Source organism: Symphalangus syndactylus, chromosome 12 (genome assembly GCF_028878055.3).
Source record: "Symphalangus syndactylus isolate Jambi chromosome 12, NHGRI_mSymSyn1-v2.1_pri, whole genome shotgun sequence".
In the NCBI taxonomy this organism is placed as follows: domain Eukaryota; kingdom Metazoa; phylum Chordata; class Mammalia; order Primates; family Hylobatidae; genus Symphalangus; species Symphalangus syndactylus.
In genome coordinates, this window is record NC_072441.2 from 82,818,352 (window position 1) to 82,837,451 (window position 19,100).

The 19,100-nt window shown below is 49.2% G+C and overlaps 1 protein-coding gene across 7 annotated transcripts in view; it reads left to right on the forward strand.

Moving 5' to 3' along the window:
- The window catches only part of IL6R (interleukin 6 receptor), a 62,277-nt gene that overhangs the window by 16,144 nt on the left and 27,033 nt on the right, over positions 1 to 19,100 (forward strand). For 4 of the 7 annotated variants that reach the window (XM_063626509.1, XM_063626506.1, XM_063626508.1 and 1 more), the window contains exons 2-6: positions 6,821 to 7,069; positions 8,108 to 8,231; positions 12,481 to 12,662; positions 12,951 to 13,117; positions 13,899 to 14,040. In XM_063626509.1, coding sequence (XP_063482579.1) covers positions 6,821 to 7,069; positions 8,108 to 8,231; positions 12,481 to 12,662; positions 12,951 to 13,117; positions 13,899 to 14,040 — 864 coding nt within the window. Of the gene's footprint in view, positions 1 to 6,820; positions 7,070 to 8,107; positions 8,232 to 12,480; positions 12,663 to 12,950; positions 13,118 to 13,898; positions 14,041 to 15,356; positions 17,434 to 19,100 lie in introns of those variants that run through there. The other 3 variants (XM_063626511.1, XM_063626510.1, XM_063626512.1) reach the window with 3 other exon arrangements.

Sequence of the window (19,100 nt, forward strand, 5' to 3'; positions counted from 1 at the left end):
ACTCCTTGTGGCTCCACTTATCAAACCCCCACTCGTTTATCAAGGCCCCAATCAAATCTCTCTTCCCCCTTTAAAATAATTGATCCCCCCCAAAAAAATAGAATAATTGATCCCTCTTCTTAGTTCCCTCAGTATGTTGGAGACATTTATATCAGGTTGGCCTGTATTATAGATAGTTTTAAGCTCTAGGGCTTTGTGGGGTTTAAAGAAGATTACGATATGGAAACAATAGGAAGGAGTGCCAGTGCATTGTAGGTGCTCAGTAACTTCAATATGGAGTTTTTTTTCCTGGATTAGGAACTTCTGAACTTGCACATCGTGGGTGCACAAAAATTATTGAATTCTTGAAGAAGGGACAGGTATAGGCTTGCAATCCTGGCTCTAAATGCTGAGCAATTGCTCACGGACAAATGCTCTGTTGATTGTGTGCTCTTTGCTAAATTTCAGTGTGTGCACCAGCCACGCCTTCGCCCCCGCCTGCCCCATCTCCTACAGCCTACTATGCAGGGCCTGTGTCAGGCTGGGGTGGGAGCATGAGAATGATTGGGCATATCTCCCAGGAGCAGGAAGGACTGCTCTCATGAGCCCCCTCCTCACCTGGTTCCCCATCGTGTCTCTTCCTTTTGGCCCTTCTCTTTGGTAGGGCCTACTTAGGGAGGGCCCCAGCAGATTCCCAGGGAACAGAAAAACAGGGACAGATGGGAAGAATCAAGGCTGAGCCCAGGGATGGTGTCTTGTGTCCACCAGGGAATCAGGCCTACAGGGGAAGGCTGGGCTATGGGTGCAGAATTCAGTGACAGTGACAGTGAGAGAAATCAGCAGTGCAAGGGCAAAGTGACACTGTCTGGCCTGAAGGTGCTCGGAAGCTGTTTGTATTGAAAAATCCGCCCTCATCCCCCCACATCTCTCAGTGCCCACTGCGCTCTGCTGTGCCCTCTCCCTCCTTCCTAGAAATCCTAACTCAGACAGACCCAGGCTATGTAGCTTGTTTAATTAAATATATATATTCATTATAAGAGCAATATAGGCAACTTACGGAAAATTCAAAAACTACAGAAAGACGCAGGGAAGAGAAAGAAATCACCTCTAACACCATCATTTGGAGAGGAGGGCAGAGGTAGCGAGAGGACACTTCTGTGAATGTTACTTGTTCTGAGAGTCACGCATGAGGCTTCCCCACTGCCACCTGGCTGTCAGGGGTACTGAGTCAGAGATGTGGGTCAGGAGGCAGAGGGCTGAGTAGGGGGGAGGGGAGGGGTGGTGCTGCTCACTCTGACTTTAGCAAGTATATTTTCGTATGGTCTTTATGGGTATTTCTTTGATCATTCTGCATACAGCGCTTTTAAAAGCGTAGTTAACACAGTGTTGTTCACAGGTTCTAGAGGAAATACATTTTGAAGCAGGGCTATGACAGGCAATACTTGCCAATGGGTGGTTTATAATTAATCATTCCGTTTTAAAAAATAGTGACTCAGTTTTGAAGATTCAGAAAACCATTACTCAAGTTCCTTGGCAGAGGAAGTGGCCATTATGTTGCTCCCTGCAGCTCTGCTTTTGTGGAAGAGGGAAAAAAAGTATTTTTATTTGGTATTTCTCTGAGCTGCTCAGATACTTTGGCCATTGTTAGTAAGTGCAGGAGCAGAACAGCCCCTGCTATTGTTCAGGCTGGCCGCTAAACATGGCAAGAGCTTCCCGCTGAACTGGGGTAGGGGAAATGACCAGAAAGACATTTACTGGATTCGGCAAAGGCAGAAGCAGAAAAGAGAGCTTCCTCTGGCTCCGGGAGTCTATTTCCTTGCCTCAGCGGGCTCCTCTGCCTCCCAGCCTGGGGCCTGCCCATCACACAACATGAGAGGGCACCACTTAGACCCCTTCACCTGCAAACCATGCTCCTGGGAGTTTTTGGTGCCTAGACCCTGTCCCTGTGGGCACCCCTAACGTGCCCTATATTCAACAAACATGCATTAAGCACCTACTGAGTTCTCTGATGAGTGACGACCAGGAGCTTCCAGTGTTGTCACCATGGTCGCAGAAGGGACTATGCCTTGTGAAAAGTGCCAGTGATTGGATGAGCCACAGTGGTCCTTGACCCCTACCTTAGACCTTCATGCATCCTGCACTTGTGTCTGTTGCGTGCCCTGTGAATTCTGATTTCTGCTAATCAGCTAATCAGCTAAGGAAGGGATATTGCAAGCATTGCACTGGGAGCAGTTCTCTTTGGGCACTGTTTCCATCTTTGTTCCTGCAAGTTTGTCATTTGTGCAGGAACTTGAAGTCCGTGTTAGGTTTTATCTTGACAGCTGCTTTATCAAGTGGAAAATGGAAAAGTGGAAATATTGATGCATTGATTAGAAGTGTCGTTGCATCTTCCATACGTAACCGCATTCAGGCACTGATGGACTTCAAGATGTGGACTGGATGGGGTAAACTGCCGCCTCCATCAGGTGCTCATTGGAGTTCAACGCACTGGACCGTGTGTTCAGTTGTGATGTAGCAGGACAAGCCACAGACAAAACCCCTCAGACACCGAGTTAAAGAAGGAAGGGCTTCATTCGGCCGGGAGCTTGCCAAGACTGACATCTTCAACAACCAAGCTCCCCGAGTGAGCAATTCCTATCCCTTTTAAGGGCTCACAACTCTAAAGTGGTCCACGTGAGAGGGTCATGATTGATTTAGCAAGCAGGGGGTACATGACTGGGGGCTGCGTGCACTGGTAATTAGAATGGAACAGAACAGGACAGGGATTTTCACAGTGCTTTTCTATACAATGTCTGTAATCTATAGATAACATAACCGATTAGGTCAGGGGTCGATCTTTAACTACCAGGCCCAGGGTGTGGCGCTGGGCTGTCTGCTTGTGGATTTCATTTCTGCCTTTTAGTTTTTACTTCTTCTTTCTTTGGAGGCAGAAATTGGGCATAAGACAATATGAGGGGTGGTCTCCTCCCTTAGTGAAGGAAAAGGACACATGTCACACACGCCAACACCAGCAGTTTCACTCTTAGGGAAGTTCTTGGGCAAGTGTGCTGAGTCATGAGAAAGTTGATAGCCACCCTCTTTGATATAGCAAAAAACTGGGAATGACCCCAAACCTCCCTCAGTGAGAGAATGATAGGATCACACAACGAAATACTACATAGCAGTGAGACTGAATGAACTACATGTCAGTGAATCAGAGAAACATATAAATGAGGCCAGGCCAGGTGGTCATCCCTCTAATCCCAACATTTTGGAGGCCCAGGTAGGAGGATTGCTTGAGGCCAGGAGTTTGAGACCAGCCTGGGCAATATAGTGAAACCTCATCTCTCAAAAAAAAAAAAATAGCCACGCACGGTAGCGTGTACCTGTACTGTAGTCTCAGCTACTTGGGAAGCTGAGGTGGGAGGATGAGTTGAGCCCAGGAATTTGAAGTTGCAGTGAACTATGATTGTGCCACTGTACTTCAGCCTGAGTGACAGAGTGAGACCCTGTTCCAAGAAAAAGAAAAAAAAAAAACAAGGCAGCCAGGCACAGAGCCTCATGCCTGTAATCCCAGCACTTTGGGAGGCTAAGGCAGGAGGATGGCTTGAGGCCAGGAGTTGAAGACCAGCCTGGGCAATATATTAAGAACTTGTCTCTAGTAAAAACTAAAACATTAGCCGGGCATGGTGGTGTGCACCTCCCAGTTACTCAGGAGGCTAAGGTGGGAGGATCGCTTGAGCCCAGGAGTTTGAGGTTGCAAAAAGCTATGATTGTGCCACTGCACTCCAGCCTGGGCAACAGACTGAGACCCTGTATCACACACACACACACACACACACACACACACACACACACACACAAAGGAAGTTCAAGAAAAGCACCAGCTGGGCGTGGTGGCTCACACCTGTCATCGCAGCACTTTGGGAGGCCGAGGCGGGTGGATCACCCGAGGTCAGGAGTTCAAGACCAGCCTAACTAATATGGTGAAAATACAAACAAACAAACAAAAATTAGCCGGGCATGGTGGTGTGTGCCTGTAGTCCCAACTACTCGGGAGGCTGAGACAGGAGAATTGCTTGAACCCGGGAGGCTGAGAATGCAGTGAGCCAAGATCGCGCCATTGCACTCCAGCCTGGGTGATAGAGCGAGATTCTGTCTAAAAAAAAAAAAGAAAGAAAAGAAAAGAGAAAAGCACATCACAGTAGAAGACTATATTCAAACCATTTATATGAAGCTCAAAAATGAAGCAAAGTTAGGAAAAATGTAGGGATCCATGGGTAGTGAAAGTTAGGTTGGTGGGCTTTCCTGGGTATTTTATGCATCATAAATTAACTTTTATGTATGTAGCTTTTACATACATTACATATATTAATTTGCATGTATTCAATATTATGTAATACATTAAAAACAATGTTTGCAATGCTAAAAATATATTGTTGAAGATTCTATGTGAAAGCTATACTGCAGTTGCGGCTTTTTATAACCCTTTCAAGCCCTCTGGGCAGTAGCAGTCCACCCCTTATTGCCCTCAGTGGACTTCACCTTCTAGGGACTCAGAATTTTTTTTTTTTCTTTTAGACGGAGTTTCGCTCTTTTTGCCCAGGCTGGAGTGCAGTGGCGTGATCTCAGCTCACTGCAAGCTCCGCCTCCCGGGTTCAAGCGATTCTCCTGCCTCAGCCTCCCAAGTAGCTGGGATTACAGGAGCCTGCCACCACGCCCAGCTAAATTTTTGTATTTTTAGTAGAGACAGGGTTTCACCATGTTGGCCAGGATGGTCTCGAACTCTTGACTTGTGATCCGCCTCGCCTCGGCCTCCCAAAGTGCCGGGATTACATGTGTGAGGCCCAGCTGGGACTCAGATTTTGCTGAGGACCAGGAGAGTACTGTGTGTTGTGTCCTGGCCTTGCAGCAGTGAATGTGTCTCCTGTCTCTCAAGGGCAGGTCTCTGGGATGCCTGATTGTGTCTTCCTCGCCAGTGCCTGACTGCTGCAGCCTCCTCGAATGTTTATCAAACACAGGACTTGCCCACTGTGGGAGCAAGTAAGGCCACGGGTGTCTCAGGAAGCTGCCCAAACTCGCCTGGCTGCACGGTGACAATTCAACCAGCTTTCTTACCCAAGGTCCAGGGCTCTGTTGGTGACCAGAGAAAACCTTAGATGACCGGCTACCATGATGGCCTTATATCTGTCCCTTTTCTGCCAGCCTCGAGATAGAGGGTGCCAGGGAGGAGGACTCTGGCTCCAGGTGTTAAAGTGAGAGGGAAGTGTGAAGGGTATCGGTATAGCTAGACAGGGCCCAGTGCCAGGCAAAGTTGTCTCTGCCCCTTTGATGTCTATGTCTCGGTCCCTGGACTGTGGCCAGCAGCCAGTGTGGACTCCAACCTCACCAGCTTTAGGGGTGTTATCTGCCTGGGAGTCACTGATCCTTACTCCCTCCTCTGACAGCCACCTTGGATGGGGTGAAAGGAAGGACAGCCTGCCAAGTATGAGATAAAAACGCCTCATAAACAAGAAGGGATTTGCAGGCCAGGCAGAGAGAGCCTTGTGCTGCTTCTGAGTCCCAGGAGCATGGGCGAGGAGGTGAGGTCAGGCACTCAGCAGCTGCTGGTCCTTTCTGAAATCTTTGGCCAGATTTATTGCTACTGCTTGCTAATAAATGGTTATGCATTTGGTTCGAAGGACCAAGTGTGCTTACATGAAAACTGGCTGTGTTCCCTGACCTCTGTTTCCTTAGCTGGTTGGACTAATTTGATTGATTGGTTAATAAATGAGTCCAAGGTGGTTGGGCTAATTTTTATCTTAGATTCTATGACTCTATAACTGCTACTCAAAAAAAGTGCACTTGTTCCTTTAATCTTTAATCTCGTTTTTCTTGAGTAGTAGAACACACCCAATTTTTTTCGAGGGGTAGAGAATGCATTTTTTTTTTAACCTTCCAGTTTGGTCCCTAGAGTAAACACAGCATTGCTGTAGTGGAAGTAGGGTACTGGAGGGAGCATGGAACAGGGAACCAGAAGCCCTGGTTCCTACCCCAGCTGTGCATCTGGGCCAGTCTCCTGATTCCTCTGTGCCTCAGTTACCAACTGTACAACGGACATTCTGCCATGAATAATACCCTGCGATTTGGAAACCAAACCCTGCGATTTGGAAACGTGTGCACTTGGGTGCCTGGCATTCATTCCTAACGGCATCCATTCATTCACACATTCATCCAGTACTCAGCAGACTCCTGCCATGGGCCAGGCAACGTCCCGGGCACTGGAATATAACGGAGAACAAAGCAGGGTGCCTATTCCTGTGGTGCTTGGAGTCTTGAGGGGAAGAGACACAGAATTGGTAATTACATGGCAGCGTGTGGGTGACGTAGTGCAGAATGAGGGCCTAGTGCAGCTGAGCGACCGGAAACGATGTTTAGGCCGAGACCTGGAATAGGAGGAGTTGTCGTGGGGATGATGTAGGAAGAACGAGTGTGAGGAGGAGAGCGAGGGGAGCTGAGGGGAAGGCTCCACACCTTCTAAGGAGTGGGGAGAGATGAGGCCTCCAAGGACAGAAGGGCCCTGCAGGCCATGCTGAGGAGCTCGGACTTCATCCTGTGGATGGTGGCAGGCCCTTGAAGGGTTTTCTAATCCAGGGAGTGGGGCGGTTGGATCGTGGCTTCAGAAGGCTCTCCCAGGCAGCTGGATGGTGAGGACCAGGTTGGGGAGGCCACCAGGAGACTGCTGCCCTAATCCTGGCAGAGGTGACGGTAGCCTGGGCCACTTCATGATTATCACTGCGGCCTCTCGTGGCTTCCTCAGACTAGAACGAAGCCCCCTTCTTCAGTGGCTATGGGCTCACTGAGTGTCTTCTCCCTTCTCCAGAGGTGGTGAGAGGTGTGCTGACCAGTCTTCCAGGAGACAGTGTGACTCTGACCTGCCCAGGAGTAGAGCCGGAAGACAATGCCACTGTTCACTGGGTGCTCAGGAAGCCGGCTGCAGGCTCCCACCCCAGCAGATGGGCTGGCATGGGAAGGAGGCTGCTGCTGAGGTCGGTGCAGCTCCACGACTCTGGAAACTATTCATGCTACCGGGCCGGCCGCCCAGCTGGGACTGTGCACTTGCTGGTGGATGGTGAGTTGTGCCTCAGAGCTCCCGGAGATAGTCCTGTAAGAAATGAGGCTCTGTGCATTCCAGACTGTCCCTGTCTGAGCCTTCAAACTCCCGCCATTTCCTTGGCGCAAGAATTTTGGGGAAGGCCCACCAACGTCTGCCATCCAGATGCCAGCAAAGACTGCTGCTGGGTGGGAGTGTCTGACTGGTGGGGAACATTGGCTTTGGGAGTTAGGACTTCTGGTGAACTGGTGAATAGCCTGGGGCCCGGAGTCAGGCAGCCTGGGTTTGAATCGTGCTCCTTCACATACAGCTTAACTTCTCCGCCCTTCAGTTTCATCTTTGGCAAAATAAGGTTAATTTTATTATCTTACCTTAGAGTTGTTGCAAAGGGGGTGTATGTGAATTTGCGTATGTGTGTGTGTATGTGTGTATATCACACACGTATGCTGCTAAAAAGTCTGCATAGCACATCCTAAGCTCTCACATGAGCTATTCTTATTTTTTTAGAATTAGCAAGTTCTTAGCTCCCTCATACCTAGATAAAGACTTCCTGGAACCAGTGCCCTATGTGCCGAGCCCTATGCCAAGGCACTTTCTTCTTTGTATCTCTTGTAATCCTTCAGCAGCCTTGTCAGGGAAAGCAGGCTTATCATCATTTCCATCATCATTACATTATCATCAGTTTATTTTATACATGAGGAAACTGAAGAGCGGCTAGGACTTGCCCAAGGCCGCACAGCCAGGTCTGTGTGACTCCAAAGCCCTTTTTTTCGATCATCCTCTCTCCTCTTCAGACAAGTTGGCCCTGAGGTTCTTCCCTTCCCCTCTCCCGGATCCGTGTCCCAGACTGACAGGAGGACTTTGGTGTCCTTTGATTTCCCAACTGCGATTCCACTCATGTGTGGCTGAATGTGGCCAGGGTCCTGACTGGCTCCAGGGCTAGGGCTGAGGGGCCTAGCCACGTGCTCCCCTCAAGGGAGGCTGCCCTGCCTGCGAGGTCAGGTGTGCCCCAGGATCCCCGCCCGCCTGCTCACACCTGCAATGCTTTCCTTTCAGTTCCCCCTGAGGAGCCCCAGCTCTCCTGCTTCCGGAAGAGCCCCCTCAGCAATGTTGTTTGTGAGTGGGGTCCTCGGAGCACCCCATCCCTGACGACCAAGGCTGTGCTGTTGGTGAGGAAGTTGTAAGTATCTTGGGCTGAGCTGTGTGCATGTTGGCTCCCTCCTTCCTGAGGCCCCCCAGAGAGGGGCTGGTTCCCGTGATTTCAAAACGTTATCGTTAGGAATTAATTCCCTCAGGCTGAGGAAGAGGAGATGAGAGGGAACTGAGATTTACATTTGACTGCCCCCCGAGCTAGGCACTGTGCTTGTGCTTGGAACCTTGTCCTATTCACTTGAGCTTGGTTATCACAACAGCTATGGGAAGTGGGCGTTATTTTCCTCACTTAACAGATGGAGAGACTGAGGCCCAGAGACTGATTAACAGGTTTGGGTCACTTAGCTAGTAAGTGGCTCTGCTGGGAATTCAATCCCAGGCTGTCTGATTTCATTCAAAGTCCGAAGATTATGGGCGTTGCTCTGAAAAACATGCAAATGTCCCTGGGAGGGGGTAGCACAGTCAGACCATTATCAGTGTCTGGGCCCTTGTGGGCATATCAGGCTATTTCCATGATAAAGGCACGAGAGAGAAAGCGGTGATGGGCGGGGGAGAGGGAGCTTGGGGCCGTGGGGCGAGAAGTCACGCCTGCCTGGGGGCCCTGCATCATCACCAGAAGAGGGCTTAATGTGGGAAGGCCTGGGATGGGTTCAGGCATGGATGTAGAGGAGATGGAAGATGCTGAAAACAAATCTGCCTCTGCAGTTTTGCCGGTCTCCATCCCAGAGCCACAGTCTCCCTAGTCCAGAGGTTTACAGTTGAGCTGTCAGTCATCAGAATACAGGGCAAGGAGGACACATTCCAAGACCCCTAGTGGATGCCTGAAATCGCAAATGGTGCTGAACCTTATATATACTATGTTTTTCTATAGATATGTACTTATGATAGTTTAATTTATAAATCAGGTGCAGTAAGAGGTTAACAATAACTAAAAATAGCATAGAACAATGATAACAATATACTGTAATAACAGTTATGTGAATGTGGTCTCTCTTTTTCTCAAAATGTCTTATTACTGTACTTACCCTTCTTGTGATGATGTGAGGTTGTGAAATGCCTGCATGATGGGATGAAGTGAGGTGAATGATGTAGGCATTGTGACTCAGTGTTAGGCTACTAGGACTTTCTGACCATGTGTTAGAAGGAGGATCACCTGTTTTGGGTGACTCTGGGTCACCGAGCCATGATGATGGCGTTGGATGTCAGGACGAGTGATGGGTAGCTTTTACAGCGCAGGAATGCTGAACAAAGTGATGATTCACGTACTGGGCGGGACGGCGTGAAATCTCATCACACTTCTCAGAACAGTGGGCAGTTTAAAATTTCTGAAGTGCTTATTTCTGGAATTTTCCATTTAATATTTTTGGACCACAGTTGACCACAGGTAGCCGAAATCTTGGAAAGCAAAACCTCGGATAAGGCAGGACTACTGTATCAGAAAGCCAGAGCAGTGACTTCAACAGGGTGGTTCGACTCTCACTTGGGTCTGTTTCCATAGAGTTACTGGGCCGCCTGGCAGTCATATTTTTGTTCTGTCCTCTATGATGAAAAGTGCAGATTACCCATCTGTGAATGATGCAGCTGCCATTAGCACTGTCAGCTCATGCCCCAAGCCTGGATAGCTTCACAGCCCAGCGAAGGATACGCCTTGTTTGTAACTCAAAGGCTTGTACCATAGATAGGATTAGGCAGGATAGAGACGGTGGCTGGCAGCTTCCCAGGCCAGCCTGTGGAAAGGTCTGTCATTTCTGACACCTCAACTGAAATACTTTTTTTTTTTTTTTTGAGATGGAGTTTCGCTCTGTTGCCCAGGCTGCAGTGCAGTGGCAGGATCTCGGCCCACTGCAATCTCCGCCTCCTGGGCTCAAGTGATTCTCCTGCCTCAGCCTCCTGAGTAGCTGGGATTACAGGCGCACGCCACCACGCCCGGCTAATCTTTGTATTTTTAGTAGAGATGAGGTTTCACCATGTTAGCCGGGCTGGTCTCGAACTCCTGACCTAGGGTGATCCACCTGTCTCGGCCTCCCAAAGTGCTGGGATTACAGGCGTGAGCCACCGTGCCTGGCTTGACTGGAATACTTTCCATGTTGACAGCGGGAGTGGGAGAGAGTACAGTGCTCGTCCTTCTCCTCAGCAGCCTCGTGCCTTTGCTTCCAGCTGCTTTGAAGAGTCAGCATGGCCACTGGGCACCTTTGAAGTGAGGAAAGAGCAGGGGAAGTGGCTTCGAGAGCCTCAGGGGCCCCAGCCCCCCACTGAGGCCCCACCCAGACCTCAGGCCACTGCAGGGCCTGGGAGAGACAGGTCCCTGGAAAGGGATTACTGGGAGCTCTGCTTTTTCTCTTGTGTGTCTGCTTTCACACCCCTGCCCAACTGCATCACTGCTCCCTCCTTCTTCCACAGGCATGGGTGAGCTCAGCCTCTGCCTTGGACCAGGCGCAGTGCTGGGGCAGTGGGAGGAAGCAGGCCAACAAGACTGAGCCCCAGCCCTCTGACCCCACCTAGGCACACACGTAAAGCAGTCGGTGACCCTGCCTTCCTGGCTGGGTGGAAGCCTGGGTGGTGTTGGGGGAAGGAGGAAAGGGGCTTTAACTCAGCCTGGAAAGGTTGGGTTTGTCCCATGTGCTGGACTCAGCAGGAGCCCAGGGTTCGAACCCAAGTCAGAGGTGGCAGACTCGTCACCCCAGCCGAAGGGTGAGTGGTTGACGTGGCCTCACATGCCCATATGTGTCATAAGAGGGTGAAGCCTCAGGTTTCCAGGCCAGGTGGGATGGTGGCTGACTCACCTGGAATGTCTTCAGTCACCCAGAATTCTTTTCTGGACTCACCTGCCAGAACCCCTCTAGCACTTTTTGTGTCTCTGGAGTGGCATTTCTGCTGGGTGTCTAGTCATCTGAGGACAGATCTTTTTTGTTAGTGCCTTGAAGGCAGGGTGGGGTCTCTCTTGATTCATTTCTACATCCCCTACAGTGCCAAGAACACAGGCCCAGTGGGAGACCAGAGCTGGCCAGCCGACCAATGCCTGAGTGACTAGCTGAGCCCTCCAGCCTAGCTCCCCTCACCCCTCGTGCCAGGTGCTAGGCTACATGTTTTTATATATTTATAAATCCAGCTAGTTTCCTCATCTCTAGATTTTACATTTATTGCTCACTTTTTTTTTTTTTTTTTTTTTTGAGATGGAGTCTCTGTCGCCCAGGCTGGAGTGCAGTGGCACAATCTCTGCTCACTTCAACCTCTGCCTCCTGGGTTCAAGTGATTCTTCTGCTTCAGCCTCCTGAGTAACTGGGACTACAGGCATGCGCCACCACGCCAGGCTAATTTTTTTTTTTTTTTAATATTTTTAGTAGAGACGGTTTCACCATATTGGCTAGGCTGGTCTCGAACTCCTGACCTCATGATCTGCCCGCGTTGCCCTCCCAAAGTGCTGGAATTACAGGCGTGAGCCACCGCGCCCGGCCTTATTTCTCAGTCTTTTTTTTTTTTTTTTTTTTTTTTTTTTTGAGACAGAGTCTTGCTCTGTCGCCCAGACTGGAGTGCAGTGGCGCGATCTTGGCTCACTGCAAGCTCTGCCTCCTGGGTTCATGCCATTCTCCTGCCTCAGCCTCCGGAGTAGCTGGGACTACAGGCGCCTGCCACCACGCCCAGCTAATTTTTTTGTATTTTTAGTAGAGACGGGGTTTCACCATGTTAGCCAGGATGGTCTCGATCTCCTGACCTCATGATCCACCCGCCTTGGCCTCCCAAAGTGTTGGGATTACAGGCATGAGCCACCGCGCCCGGCCTTTATTTCTCAGTCTTAACAGAACCAGCCAGGTGTGATGGCTCATGCCTGTAATCCCAGCACTTTGGGAGGCTGAGGCGGGCAGATCACCTGAGGTCAGCAGTTCGAGACCAGCCTGGGCAACATGGTGAAACCCCCATCTCTATTAAAAATACAAAAATTTGCTGGGCACGCTCGGGAGGCTGAGGCAGGAGAATCTCTTGAACCTGGGAGGGAGGCGGAGGTTGCAGTTAGCCGAGGTTGCGCCACTGCACTCCAGCCTGGGCGACACAGTGAGACTCTATCACAAAACAAAACAAAACAAAACAAAAACTTAACCCCTACTAGGTAAGTAGTATTAATATTCCTATTTTCAAATGAGAAAAGGAGACTTAGAGGTACAGGGCTCATAAGTCTGGAGCTGGGATTCAAACCCCGGGATTCCACTTCCCCCTTCTCTCCCTTCTTGAGTCTGTGCGAAACTGACAGGCGAGCCCTGCCCTTGTTTTGTGTCTAACAGTCAGAACAGTCCGGCCGAAGACTTCCAGGAGCCGTGCCAGTATTCCCAGGAGTCCCAGAAGTTCTCCTGCCAGTTGGCAGTCCCGGAGGGAGACAGCTCTTTCTACATAGTGTCCATGTGCGTCGCCAGTAGCGTCGGGAGCAAGTTCAGCAAAACTCAAACTTTTCAGGGTTGTGGAATCTGTACGTAAGCTCTTCCCCCTCCCCAGCAGTTTCCTTCTCTTTTGATTTAATACTCCTTATCGACTTCTCAGAGTGGCAGGGAAGGGGTGGTTGAGGGGTTTGGTGAGTTGGTGCCTTTTGGGCGTTGCTTGCTGGGAGGTGTGGCAATGATAAAGCAGGCCCTTGTGGAGCTGTGCATGGGGAGTGAACGGGGCTGGGTGGGGCCCTGCCTGCTGGGATCTCAGCCTACATGGGCTTCTCTACACTATATTTGCTGCTGCATAGGAGCCATGCTCCCTTTTCCCACAGTGCGGCCTGATCCGCCTGCCAACATCACAGTCACTGCCGTGGTCAGAAACCCCCGCTGGCTCAGTGTCACCTGGCAAGACCCCCGCTCCTGGAACTCATCTTTCTACAGACTACGGTTTGAGCTCAGATATCGGGCTGAACGGTCAAAGACATTCACAACATGGATGGTAAATTTATGTTTTACTTCTGGTCAGAGAGGTGCCCCTAGATGCTTAGGTGTAGTAGAAAGGGTACTAGAGGCCAGTCGTGGTGGCTCACGCCTGTAATCCCAGCCCTTTGGGAGGCCAAGGTGGGCGGATCACTTGAGGTCAGGAGTTCGAGACCATCTTGGCCAACATGGTGAAATACCGTCTCTACTAAAATTACAAAAAATTAGCTGGGTGTGGTGGCGCACGCCTGTATCCCCTTGAATCCGGGAGGTGGAGGTTGCGGTGAGCAGAGATCACACCACTGCACCCCAGCCTGGGCGACAGAATTAGACTCCATGTCAAAAAAAAAAACATCGAAAGGGTACTTAAAAAGAAAACCATAGGCTCTAGTTCCTGCTTCACAATTGGCTACCTTCGTTGCTTTGGATAAATGTTTTAAGCTTTCTGAGCCTTGGTGGTATATCATTTATTAAATGAAAAGGATAATGCCAGGCCAGTCTCCTCTTCCCAGGCTTGTCTGTGAGGAGAGCAATGTGGGAAGAGATCTGGGCTGTGGACATGCCAAGGGTTGTGGCTTGCAGGATTCTATAGTGCATGGGTGGGGCAGGGACTTTCTGCTTCAGCTTCTGTGGCCCCTGAGGGCAACCCCCTCTCTAGCAGAGCCTCTGGGGTGGTGGGAGCCTCTAGAGGCCTCTCCCAGCTGAAGCACAGGGATGGCCAAGGCACCAACCCACTGGGGTGCTGCCTGCCGAGCACCATCCTGGACCCCTCCCCAGAGTCACTGTGCCCCCGCCCTCAGGTCAAGGACCTCCAGCATCACTGTGTCATCTACGACGCCTGGAGCGGCCTGAGGCACGTGGTGCAGCTTCGTGCCCAGGAGGAGTTCGGGCAAGGCGAGTGGAGCGAGTGGAGCCCGGAGGCCATGGGCACGCCTTGGACAGGTACTGCGGTGGGCACTGAGGAAGGAAGGGATGTTTCAACTGTCACTGCATCAGGTATCCATTGCTATGTGACAAGTCACCTCAAAACTAGCGGCTTAGGCCAGGTGTGGTAGCTCACACCTGTAATCCCAGCACTTTGGGAGGCCGAGGCGGGTGGATTGCCTGAGATAAGCCTGGCCAACATGGTGAAACCCTGTCTCTATGAAAAATACAAAAAATTAGCTGAACATGGTGGCAGGTGCCTGTAATTCCAGCTACTCAGGAGGCTGAGGCAGGAGAATCTCTTGAACCCAGGAGGCGGAGGTTGTAGTGAGCCGAAATCGCGCCATTGCACTCCAGCCTGGGCGACAAGAATGAAACTCCATCTCAAAACAAACGACTAGTGGCTTAAGAATGACAATCATTTATCTGCTTGAAATTTCAAAAATACAGTCAGTTAGGCAGCTCTTCTGCTGGTCTTGCCTTAATCAGGAATGCAGCTGCCATCAGATTGGGATGGTGTGAGGTGGCCTCGGTCACATGTCTGACGATGGTGCTGGCTGGTGGCCGAGGCCCTGGGTTCTCCCTGTGGCTTCTCATCCTCAGCTGCCAGCCCAGACTCAGGGCAGGCGGGTAGGGATCCCACCACAGCTGGAGGGATGCACTGCAGAGAAGTTAGCCGTATTTAGTCTAGGGCTTTTTATTTTTTTCAAATGTTAAAGGTAGTAATAATTGCCATTTGGGGATTGTTGAAATTAGAGCATGAAAAATTCCAGAAAAATATGAAGAATAATTGTCACCAGTATTTTTACTTCCTAGAGAAAACCAGTGAGAACATGTTGGTATGCTGCTTTCCTTTTTCTAGGTACATATATGTGTGTGTGTATATACATAAATGTAATATTCCCCATGTTGTCAATTACTTTTGGAAACTTATTATTTAGTAACTGCCTAATTAATATATATATTTTAAAACTCCATGGAAATTTGTTGTTGTTTTCTTTGTTTGTTTTGAGACGGAGTCTCGCTCTGTCGCCCAGGCTGGAGTGCAGTGGCATGATCTTGGCTCACTGCAAGCTCCGCCTTCCAGGTTCATGCCATTCTCCTGCCTCAGCCTGTGGAGCAGCCAGGACTACAGGCACCCGCCACCACGCCCAGCTAATTTTTTCTATTTTTTAGTAGAGACGGGGTTTCACTGTGTTAGCCAGGATGGTCTCAATCTCCTGACCTTGTGATCCGCCTGCATCAGCCTCCCAAAGTGCTGGGATTATAGGCATGAACCACTGTGCCCGGTCGGAAATTTTTTTAAGCTTAAATTTTTTTTTGTTTTTTTGGAGACAGGGTTTCTCCTCGTTATCCAGGATGGAGTACAGCAGTGCACTCACAGCTCACTGCAACTTCTGCCTCCTGGGTTCAAGCAATCCTCCCGCCTCAGCCTCCTAAGTAGCTGGGACCACAGGCATGTGCCACAATGCTAATTTTTTAAAAATGTTTTGTAGAGACAGGGTTTCACCATGTTGCCCAGGCTGGTCTTGAACTCCCGGCCTCAAGCGATCCACCAGCCTCAGACTCCCAAAGTGCTGGGATTACTGGTGTGAGCCACTGCACCTGACTAAACTTTAAATTTCTTTTTTTTTTTTAGATGGAGTCTCACTCTGTCGCCCAGGCTGGAGTGCAGTGGCACGATCTTGGCTCACTGCAAGCTCTGCCTCTTGGGTTCATGCCATTCTCCTGCCTCAGCCTCCTGAGTAGCTGGGACTACAGGTGCACACCACCAAGCCCGGTTAATTTTTTTTTTTTTTAGTAGAGACGGGGTTTCACTGTGTTGGCCAGGCTGGTCTTGAACTCTCGACCTCGTGATCCACCCGCCTCGCCCTCCCAAAATGCTGGGATTACAGGCGTGAGCCACCATGCCTGGCCTAAACTTTTAAAATTTTAATCAAATTAATACATGCACGAGGCAAAGAAGTAATAAACAGCTTATAACTCTGAGCAGTGGTCCCTTGTCCCATGCCTTCCATTTCTAGTCCTGCTTTCTAAGGAAGCTGCTTGACTCTTTCTGTTTCTAGTTCCTCTGTTCGTGCCCTCCTTACCTCTAAACAACAAGCTTATATGGCTTTTTTTTTCCTGATAAAACCACTTGAGACATTATCTATCAACACCCTGCTATGAAAGGTTAGAATTTAGCAGACCTAGAATGCAGGAATCTCCCTGACCGCAACCCACAGAGTGGTCAGCCAGCCTCTGCTTAAATGCTTCCAGAGACAGAGAGCTTACTACCGCTTGTAGCAATCTGTTTTATTGTTCCCAGCGTTTTTGTTGTAGAATGGCTTCATGGCCCACTTTGGGGTCAAATGTTTCTAGCCCTGTGGCGTAGCTGAACCAAATTAATCATTCTTAATTACTTGGCAGTTAGGAAAAAAAAAAAAGAATAAGATACCCATTTATTTGAGTAAGTATGGATAAAAAGGAAAAGGTAGAATTGACATCAGTCCCATCCCTACCCCTGCCACTTTCTCCCAGCCCTGGCCCCAGGGAGAGAAGGCTTTTATCTATGGGCTGCACATTCTTCCCCCAGATTGGATGGTGTGGGGTGATGACTCTTCCTCCTGGCTGGCTTTGTACTACGGGGTCCTTGTCCCTTGTCTTTCCTGTCCTGGAGAGAGCTGGAGGAGTATTCTGGGGCTTAGAGTGTAATCCTAGTTGGATGCAATAATATCAAGTGCAGTCTTCCGTCTTTGTTGGCACTTTCCCCGTTCATCAAGGACAGGAGGCAGCTTTCTATTGGGCCCTCTCTTCAAAAGGTTTTTTCCTGCTCAGACCTGGACAAGGAGTGGGGTCTAACTACTATATCTTACTTAGGGAGACCATTTTAATAAATCAGTGCATCCTTCAGGGTAGATTGTATTGACCTGTCCATGGTTTTCTTTGATTAGTGTATACTTTGAGCCAAACACACTCATTTATCTGAATGCTGAGCATCAGTATGGCTTTGGGGGCCTTTTTAAGGGGGGAAAAATCAGCTCTAACATCGTGCAGAGGAATAGGAATTCCAAATATAGGCTGACCACTATTTTACCTTTTATTCCAACCACTTAGTTCAGATAGTCACAAGCAGCTTAAAGCTTGTGACAAGCAGCTTAAAAGCGATCTTGTTTTTTTTATAAAGTTTCTTCTAAAAATTTTCAAATTGTAAAATGTACATAAGATTTACCATTTACATTATTATTATTATTATTATTTTTTGAGACGGAGTCTCGCTCTGTCGCCCAGGCTACAGTGCAGTGGCGTGATGTCAGCCCAATGCAACCTCTGCCTCCTGGGTTCAAGCAATTCTCCTATCTCAGCCTCCCGAGTAGCTGGGACTACAGGTGCCCGCCCCCATGCCTGGCTAATTTTTGTATTTTTAGTGGAGATGGGGTTTTACCATATTGGTCAAGCTGGTCTTGAACCCCTGACCTCAGGTGATTCACCCACCTCAGCCTCCCAAAGTGCTGGGATTACAGGCGTGAGCCACTGTGCCCTGCCCATTTATATTATTTTTAAGTGCACAGCTCTGTGGCATTAAGTATTGTTGTGCAACCATCACCACTTTACTTCTCCAGGACTTTTTTCATCTTGTAAAACTGAAACTCAGAATCTGTTAAACAGTAACTCTCCTTTCACCCACTCCTTTCCCCAGCTCGTGACAACCACCAGTCTACTTGCTTTTTCTATGAGTTTGACTACTCTAGTACTGCATTTGCTTGCTTGCTTGCATGCCTGCCTACCTGCCTGCCTTCCTTTGTCTCTTTCTTTCTTTCTCTCTTTTTTTTTTTGAGACGGAGTCTTACTCTGTCACCCACCCAGGGCTGGAGTGCACTGCCATGACCTTGGCTCACTGCAACCTCTGCCTCCCGGGTTCAAGCAGTTCTCCAGCCTCAGCCTCCTGAGTAGCTGGGATTACAGGCGCCTGCCACCACGCCTGGCTAATTTTTGTATTTTTAGTAGAGACGGGGTTTCACCATGTTGGCCAGGCCAGTCTTGAGCTCCTGACCTCAGGTGATCCGTCCACCTTGGTCTCCCAAAATGCTGCGATTACAGGCATGAGCCACTGCGCCTGGCCCTCTGTCCTTCTTTCTTTCTTTCTTTTCTTTTCTTTTTCTTTTTTTTTTTTTTTTTTTTGAGATAGGTTCTTCCTCTGTCACCCAGGCTGGGGTGCAGTGGCGCGTGATCATGCTCACTGCAGCCTTGACCTCCCGGGCTCAAGCAGTCCTCCCACCTCAGTCTCCCAGGTAGCTGGGACTACAGGTGTGCACCACCATGCCTGGCTAATTTTTGTATTTTTTGGAGAGACAAGGTTTCACCATGTTGCCCAGGCTGCACTCTAGGTACTTCAAATAAGTGGAATCAGAGAGTATTTGTCCTTTGGTGACTGACTTATTTCACTTAGCATAATGTCCTCAAGGTTTATTCATGTGGTATAACATGTGTCAGACTTTCCTCCCTTTTTAAGGCTGAATAATATTCCATTGTGTAGAAATACCACATTTTGTTGATTCATTCGTCAGGGGACACTGGGTTTGCTTCCCCATTTTGGTTGTTGTGCATAATGCTGCTATGAACACGGGTGTAAAATATCTGTTTAGATTCCTGCTTTCAGTTCTTTTGTGTATATACTCAGAATTATAATTGTGGCATCATATGGTAATTCTATTTTTAAATTTTCATGGAAATGCTGTGCCGTTTTCCACAGTGGCTGCACCATTTTACACTTACACCAGAGTGTGTAAGGGTTCCAGTTTCTCCACATCCTTGCCAACACTTGTTATTTTTCATTTTGCTGCAATAGTCCTCCTTATGGATATGAAGTGTTATCTCACTGTGGTTTTGATTTGCATTTCCCGAATGATTAATGTCTTTTTTTTTTTTTTTGAGACAGTCTCACCCTGTCACCCAGTCTGGAGTGCAGTGGGGCGATCTTGGCTCACTGCAACCTCCACCTCCTGGGGTTCAAGTGATTCTCGTGCCTCAGCCTCCCGAGTAGTTGAGATTGGCATGCACCACCACATCCAGCTAATTTTTGTATTTTTAGCAGAGAT